At 30.5% G+C, this 8,355-nt stretch overlaps 3 protein-coding genes across 4 annotated transcripts in view; all 3 read right to left on the reverse strand.

Annotated features, from left to right (window-relative positions):
* The window catches only part of LOC115235526 (maternal protein tudor-like), a 19,844-nt gene extending 17,366 nt beyond the window's left edge, over positions 1–2,478 (reverse strand). The window contains exons 1-3 of the mRNA XM_029807374.1: positions 1,227–2,478; positions 292–1,000; positions 1–148 (exon numbers count right to left, since the gene is read on the reverse strand). The exon at positions 1–148 is cut by the window's left edge and continues 887 nt beyond it. Of these exons, the coding sequence (XP_029663234.1) occupies positions 1–148; positions 292–911 (768 nt within the window). The 5' untranslated portion in view covers positions 912–1,000; positions 1,227–2,478. The remainder of the gene's footprint in view (positions 149–291; positions 1,001–1,226) is intronic.
* A 430-nt stretch (positions 2,479–2,908) lies between these two features.
* Positions 2,909–6,006, reverse strand: LOC115235548 (E3 ubiquitin-protein ligase RNF146). Its single transcript, XM_029807413.1, has 4 exons — positions 5,747–6,006; positions 5,263–5,514; positions 4,015–4,302; positions 2,909–3,895 (listed from the first exon to the last, which is right to left on the reverse strand). Exons 1-4 carry the CDS (start codon positions 5,826–5,828, stop codon positions 3,648–3,650), a joined length of 870 nt encoding a protein of 289 aa, XP_029663273.1. The 5' UTR covers positions 5,829–6,006; the 3' UTR covers positions 2,909–3,647.
* Positions 6,007–6,937: 931 nt separating this feature from the next.
* The window catches only part of LOC115235541, a 38,812-nt gene continuing 37,394 nt past the window's right edge, over positions 6,938–8,355 (reverse strand). The window contains exon 27 of one of the 2 annotated variants that reach the window (XM_029807402.1): positions 6,938–8,157. In XM_029807402.1, the coding sequence (XP_029663262.1) occupies positions 8,012–8,157 (146 nt within the window). In that variant the 3' untranslated portion in view covers positions 6,938–8,011. The remainder of the gene's footprint in view (positions 8,158–8,355) is intronic. The other variant, XR_003884043.1, reaches the window with a different exon arrangement.

Here is an 8,355-nt window from a genome sequence, read left to right on the forward strand (position 1 = left end):
AGGAAAAGGATTCTTGTGGAACCCTTGTACATTGGAATTATGATTCATATTTGGATTCTGTATTATTGACATTGTTGGACAGTTATTTATATTGTTCTTATTTTGTTGCTGATATGCTAGCATTTGCGGTTGTAGTACATGCTTTGGCCTAAAAAATAAATAATTAATTAGGCAATTATAATATATAAGAAAAGATGTCTATAAAAACAGGAAAAAATATAAATATAAAATTAAATATAAAAAATATTATAAAAAATATTATAAAAAATAAAAATATGAAAAATATTATACCTGAACATATCAGGTATAATAGCCGGTATTGTAGCTGGTACAGCCATGTGTTGCTTCACCAACAGTTCGCTAAAGTCCTCATTATTGTACCACAATTTTATGAAATGGCTATTATTTATCATATAAAAAAGGGCCCTATATTCATTGTAACACAGGGTTTTCCTAATGTCTTCAATTAATTCGCTTTCCCAAATACCATTTATAGGTAATACATTCATCAATGTGAATTCTAATGCCATTGGTGGATACGTATGCAGAGGTTCCATTTCACGTATATTATCCCACAAATGGATCTCGTTTGGCGATAAGACTTCCACATTGCCATAATCAATAAATTGTACAACTATCATGCCATCGGGACGCATACCGAGTACTTTTGCCCGATAATAGCCATCGGACTGAAATCTGGCGCAGCATAATGTACCAATGGTTATTCTGTTGGACTTGGTAGGACAACCATATCCCTGATTAAACCGTTCTATCAAAGGATATATGTAATGCTCTACAGAAGTAGCAGCCTGCTTATCCAGTTGACCCCAGATTTTCAGATACATATCATCAGTCTCGACATGAGTGATAAAAATCACACTTTCAAGGGACGACTGCGTATGCTGTGTCATTTTGATCCCACTTATTTACGCTTTTAGATTAAATCGTTTCTCGTTTTTGCATATAATAGCTTACTTCGTTCGATTCGTTCCTTATCAATCTGCAAAATATAACAGATATGTTAACTTACGAGGATCAGAATCTTTTGTTCCAATCGTTACTTGAACGAAATTAGGTTACACATCGCGGCATTAATTATGCATGCGCAATTTATGTAATCGGAGGGTAGGACGGCAACCGAACATCTTTTTTGCCTAAAATCGAGGTAGCAATTTTAAATTGTTTTGAATTTATGTTCTAATTGTTACGTTTTTCGACAAACTCACGTTCATTGAATTCTCTTTGCGTCAATCGTCGAGACAAACAATTTTGTTCTTGCTGCCGACCTCGAAAATATTTGTGTACAAATCGACGTTGCCGTACGTAAGCGTTCAATGAAACGGTATGCAAAAACGGCGGTTAGATGTTATGCGATATGCGTATGCGATTATCTAAAGCACGATATATTCCTCTTTCGCGAATCCTTTGTCTAGCGGGAAAAAACCTTTCGACAGTTTCTTATTATCATTGAAAGCGCGCTAAATTCAAGTGGTTTGAACGATTGTTAATTGCTAGGCGTATCTTTATCCTAAATATGCAAGATGTGGAAAGGATATGAATTCATGGATCAAAATGCTGCCGCGTAAGAAAGTTTTTGAAAGATTAATATACTTTTTTACGTGATATTTTTTATATCCTAAACAGTAGTTTTGTAATTTTATTTAAATACTTCATCTGTATGTGTTTGTTAAGATCCTGGATATAGGATAAAATACGTATAATTATTTTCCTTTGTTTAATCTCTACGTTAGATGCGCAACTATCTATGAAAAACTTGCTCATATCTATTTTTTTTACCAATGCAATTCTTGATTAATTTGCAGGATAATCAACAGCATAATTTAAAAATTTCTAATATATTATTTAGTAAAGGTGTATTTTATTTGAAAGTTTCGAATCGTTTGATTGTCCTATCAGAGGACAAAGATTTCTTTTTTCTGATTGGTCAATCAAGCTCTCTTTGAAACTTCCAAAGTGTCAAAATGCACTCTTATTAGCAGTATTTTAATAGTATTAACAATATTTAAAAATATTATAATTATTACATATTAAAAATATTTTAATTTTATACAATTCTATATAATTTTATACTTTTATACAATTTTATAAACATTTTGTTTATTTCATAAACAAATGCTATTTTGTCATAGTAAATGTATTTTATATATTTACTTCCATAAAGTTATTACATTAAAATATGCGTATATAAAAACGGAACGAGAGCAACAATTTTTTCGCGAGCATCAATTAAATATCATCAAGTATATACAATTACAACTGGAATGTTGTAATATACATATGTATTTCTTTTTTTGATATTTTCATTTAAAAATATCAAATTTCATTAAAGTTAACTTTATATAAAAATTATATAAAAATTTTTGTATAATTTTAAAAGATATTTTAGAATACTATATTGGAAGTACCAGAAAAAGTAATTTTTATGTGAAAAGTATTTAAGACAATCGTGGTGATCATGTCATTGGTTAAACAATAAATATTTACCAAAGACTAGCAAAAAAAAAATAAAATATAATTAAAATATATAATTAAAATATAATTATAAAAATCAGAAACAAGATATATCTATCCTTTGCATCCTACTTTAGAGATTGACTTTTTATGCATTTTTTTATCTCAATATTTATTTGATAAATAAATAAGAACACAAATAAATTTCAAATTTTATTTTTTATTGTATATTTTTAGATTTTATATATTAAATAATATATTGCAATATTTTTATTTATTTCATTCCACTCATCTTATTTTTAAATCTCTTTCTATATTGATCAAGTTTTATATATATTACATTTAATTCTTACATATTATGTGTATTAGGATGGATATATTCTTGTGAGGTCTTTCTATTCGAATTTATTTTATTTAAAGAACATAATTTGCATAATTTGCTGAAGAAAATGTATCTTTTATTTCTATATATAATACAAGAAGATAATTTGAGTTTTAAACATCGAAGATTACAAGATTTATTCAAAACTAGCAATTACATTGATTATTGAATATTGCACTTGATTTTCATAAGAATAAATAACCGTTTTTTTTGTTACATTCTTTTTTTTCACGGGCCTTTTCTTATAAGGCATGAACACATTTTTATTAGAAATTTTATTACATTTAAAAATTATATATATATCTCTCTCTCTCTCTTTACTTTATAATACTAATCGTTTACACTGTATATTTTGCTATACAATACAGTGACTTTCAAAGTTAACTTTTAAGTACATTTGTTTATTAACAATTACATTGTAAATTATATAGATCTATCTTTATAAACTATTATTATGCTCAATTTAATTAATATCTTTTTGACACATATATAAATTGACAGAAAATATACATAAAGAGATTTTAAAAGCAAGAAATGAATATTTTCCAAATAAAAATAATTATTTAAGATCGAAAAACTTAATCGTATATTAATTTTCATACGCCAGTAGTTGAGCAATGCAGTTTGCTATATCAATATGTTTTGTACATTGACACATTTTTGACAAACATAATGTGTACTAATGTGTAGTATACTATCTTATTGAGTTGAGCAATAATATGAAGAGCCTGGAAACAAACTGGAGATTCTTAAGTATGATTACCACAATTTCTGACGCATTCAATATTTGTAGCTATGATAGAGTGGGATGATCCGAAATCGTTGCATCCTCTGTATCTTCTTCGAATTCGTTATCACTGTTTAAGGATAGATGTTCCCTCAGAACCAGAGAACGCATCTGTTCTAGAACTTGATGCAGAGAATCCGATCTTTGATCTACTCTATCGTTTAGAGGTGTCGCGTCGCCACTTGCTGTACCACCTGCAGGTGTTTGCGGTGTATTACTAGGCGGTATAGGAGTATTAGTGCCGTCTCCTGTACCTGTAAATAAAATATATTTCATATTAGATAAAAATATTTAGTCAGGATTCTGGTGTTTGTGTGTGTGTGTGTGTATATATATATTCATATTTTATCACATTCAGTTTATTGCTTCATACCCATACTATCACTTGCGGGACTAGCTGGTCGCTCTGCGCCTCTTATTTCCCTCACAATCTCCTCGTCCTGTACGTTAAGACGTAATCCGGCAACCCCTTTTCTTGGCACATTATACAGATCTCTTTTAATCCTCCTTCGTCTGGAAGGATCGTTTCTACGCAATTGCAGCATTGAGCCAAAATCGGCGATGTAAAGGAATCCTGCAATCAGCAACTCACAGGTCCTTTTGCCCTGCTTATATGCCGTTTCTAATTCGATACTTGTACGTTGATCATATTGCCACCAACCTGCAAACATTAGTTTACAAGCCATATGTTCCATACATTATAATAGAAATAATAGATTAATGATCATTCATTTGTAACATTTAAATTTGAGAAATACGTTATTAAAAGTTGCATTTGGGAAAATATAAAAGAAAAATATTTTTAATTATAGAACATAGATTTATTATAAGATTATAGTTTTCTTTTATGTTAAGAAGTGTGTTTCTTATTTTCTTATATAATACATTATATTATAATAGTCATCTCTCTGCCTCTCTTTTTAATATTAACTGTTAAATCTATTAGTCCTTTCACATAATGTTCTTTTTTAATTTTATAGTATTATATATATTTTTCTGCATGCACAACTATTCTATTTTATTCTTAATATTATTCTTATTTTTATGAGATGTTTTACTGTGATTATATACTTTTTGTACAGTGTCATAACAAAAACCATATGAATATAACTTAATATATTATTAAATATGGATTTGAAAATGGGGATCTTTGTTTTAATAGATAAATTATGCATTTTATATGTTACAACTTGTTATCGTACACCCGAGACACCCTTGCAGGGAGCATCTTTTCTGTCACGTTTGATATTACGTTTGTAACGTGGGTTATTCTTTCTATATTGACACTTGTTTTCAAAGTCAATAATGTAAAGCATGCCACAGATCAAAAGTTCGCATCGCGTTTCCCCTAGTTTGTAAATAGTCTCCAGGTCATTGCTTGTCCTTGGATCATATTTCCACCAACCTAAGAAGGGGTACGATGATATCAACTTATGTGTGCCTACATATAAATGTTTCAAAGGCATTGTAAGCTATCGCAAGCTAGCTGGAGTTTTTTTATACAAATATATTTAATATTAAATAAGATATTTTCATAAAAACGTTTCCTATTAAAAAAGATGACAAATGCAGATTTTAAATGTTTATTAAAATGTAATTGATAATCAAAATAATACTTTACCATTTCGACCTTCGTAAAACCATTGGTATTCTTCTTCAGGATGTTCCGATTCCTTCTGAGACTCTTCAACTTCTACCAGCTGAGGTCTTTCAAGGAAATCTGGTGGAATCTCTTGACGACACATTGGACACCGTTTGCTCTGATTAGCAACACCCTTTACACACAGATAGCAGTATATGTGACTGCAGGGTAATCTCGCCGGATGAATGCAAGGCTGCAAACATACAGCGCATTCTGGTACAACGGTGAGACCTATTAGAATAGCATATAAAAACTGTAAATATTTATGATTTATCCAAAAATATTGGTAAAAATAATTAGATAAAGATTGATAAAGAAAATCATTATCCTTTGATTATAATTATTTTCATTACATTATATCTTGAATACAAAGAAAATTCTAATGCGATTATAATATATCCTGTATCATATTCGACGCTATGATTCACGAATGATTATGATAATTGATGGGATAAAAACTTGCCTTCTTTTTCTTCAGTATCTTTATCCTTCTCCTTAATAGTGCCACCGGATTTCTCCGGCACGTTGAGCTTCGCTTGTGCCATCGCGCGACTGACAAGGTACGAGCAATGTTACAGCATCATCGACCTGTAACCAGCCTCTTTCGTTTAGTTTGTAAATAATAGCATGCGTCGTACCAATGTCAATATTCGCGATAGTCGGCCATGTTGCTTGTTTATGACGTATCCGTGATTCTCAACCTTCTTCTTCTTCTTCTTCTTCGCAAAGAAATTTTAGTCCTTTTTGTTCTTATTAGTGCCGATCTACAATAGGTGGTTTAAGCCCTAAGCCTTAAGAAATTGACTAATCACAGTCGAGTATTCTCCTCATACTTGATTGTGATTGGTCAATTTCTTAAAGCTTAGGGCTTAAATCACCTATTGTAGACCGGCACTTAGTCAAATTCCAATCTTTAATCTTCAATCTTCCATTTTCAATATGTAGTCTGATACGGGCTTAAGATACACAGGCCCACACGGCCAAGTCGATGAATATAAATAGCGCTAATGTTGTAGAGATCAAGTTGTGGGTTAATATCAGAAATTTTATTTAGATGAGAGTTACTGATAAGATGCTACAGAAAGAATTCCTCTTTAGAAGAGGAGAATAGAATTCAAAAATAAGGTCCAAAGGACACACGCGTAAAACCCGAATCACACTAGCGGCTCGCGGCTGCGATTGCGATTGCGTTTGTGATTGTGATTTGTTACGCTCCAATCATACTTGCAATTTGTGCTTTCTGATTGGCTGAGGCAATCGCAATCGCAGCCGCGAGCCGCTAGTGTGATTCGGGCTTAAAGGTAACATTTCATGAGCAGTGAAAACCGCTACTACCTGATACAATATTTTTTTATTATATTCAGAAATATAATTATCTTATTTGCTTGGATTTTTATATATTATTGCTTTTTAAATATAATATATATATATATATATATTTTTTTTTTAAATATAATCTTTTTTGCTTTGTTTACAGTTTTACAAGTTTGCTTTGTTCAAATCGACGCCTAAAAATTAGATCTGAAAAAATAGCGGAAGAAAGTGACCATCATGCCCCCCTCCCCATGCAAGAGAAAGGTATGTTAATTAAAAAAAAAAAAAAAAGATCTTCAGCGTTGAAGTTTTCTTTGGAAATCTGTTTTATTCGTGCGACCGATTATTAAACATATTCTGCGCATAAATGGTCTCTCTCTTATCGTAATGATGCATTTGTATTCTATTTTTATATCATTATACATACAAGGCAGTCATATAAGATAAATTACGAATATTTATTCATCGCGATGCCATGCAAAAAAATAATTAAATCTTGACTAGGATGAGGAATATGAGTCATGAATCAGTTATTGAAACTTATTTATTACTTTTCTATTCAACTTTAATAGAGAGAAATTCTTGGAGGGCAAAAAAGAATAAATTGTTTTACATTGTTGATATACTTTAAGATTAAAGAAAGTATTTCATCAGTTCGGTATGCAATAAGGAAAGAAAACTTTTTACAAGGGGGGAGAATTTTTACAAGGATTTTTTTTTTTTATAAGCATTTTTTATATATTGAAACGAAATATATTTGAGCACAACAGTTTCTTACTAGCTGCGAGAAAATGTATCGAGTTTATTACTAATAGTTACCACATTAAGCTCGTTATCACTTTTCAAATCCTTATCAACAACTATAATGTCTTGTCACGTGTAAAATTCGTCGATCGCGAATTTGTTGGTCCGAGTGAATTTTTCTTGATGAAACTATTTAGCTTATAGCTCGTTGTGAGCTATTAACACGAGCCTTTCGAAAAGCGGATGACTCTGTGATAATGAGAGGTGAATTAAAACTGGAAAATGTCAAATATGTTAAACGCATATCAAACCTTTTTTAAAACATTTTTTAACATAAATTAAATTTATATATCTGAAAAAGAAATATACATTTCGTGTATTTCTTTTCATAGCAATTATTAGACTAAACAATTAGTTTAGTTTTTTTCAAAAGAGAAAAAACGTACGTTTTAACATTGCAAACGTCTTTTTAACGTGTTTTAAACTATTATGTTATTTGGATAAATTAATTTATATGATGATATGTTTTTATGAATTTATCATAAATGATATTTATCGATTTGACACTCAACACGTTTGAGGCTTTCCGTTCATGATCAGGGAATGCGATTCGTTGTTCCTGTCCACGCTCACAATGATTCCTTAAAGCAAAGTACGCGATTATCCGTGATCAATCCAGAGATAGCACTGATTCGATAGATCTATTCCTCGGCGGTAATATCGGACCACCGAGATAACTCAATGGATTGCCGAAAGTCCGTTGGCCATCCGGCAAGAAGACGGTTGACATATTGAAGAATATCGGATTGCCTGGTGCTAAAAGGAATATTTTTCCAATTAATCCTACTCGATTGAACGATTTCATTTGAAATCGTATTATAAGTTTTACGTAAGGAAACTTGTTCAAAAATAGCTTTTTTCAATCTATTTTTACGCAATTAATAATTTTTGCATTCTTCATAATTATTTAAAAAAATAAACTATAAAATTTTTTATCTCTTTAAAAAATATAAT

Source organism: Formica exsecta, unplaced genomic scaffold, assembly GCF_003651465.1.
Source record: "Formica exsecta isolate Colony F162 unplaced genomic scaffold, ASM365146v1 scaffold226, whole genome shotgun sequence".
In the NCBI taxonomy this organism is placed as follows: Eukaryota; Metazoa; Arthropoda; class Insecta; order Hymenoptera; family Formicidae; genus Formica; species Formica exsecta.

What these genes read in the sequence shown, in the direction of transcription:
- LOC115235548 (XM_029807413.1), bottom strand. Translation starts at nt 5,828, where the DNA reads ATGGCACAAGCGAAGCTCAACGTGCCGGAGAAATCCGGTGGCACTATT. An exon ending in GTTTTACGAAGGTCGAAATG is followed by an intron (nt 4,303 to 5,262) that starts GTAAAGTATTAT and finishes TAATGTTTGCAG; the next exon opens with GTTGGTGGCAATATGATCAA. An exon ending in TCCCGCAAGTGATAGTATGG is followed by an intron (nt 3,896 to 4,014) that starts GTATGAAGCAAT and finishes TTTTATTTACAG; the next exon opens with GTACAGGAGACGGCACTAAT.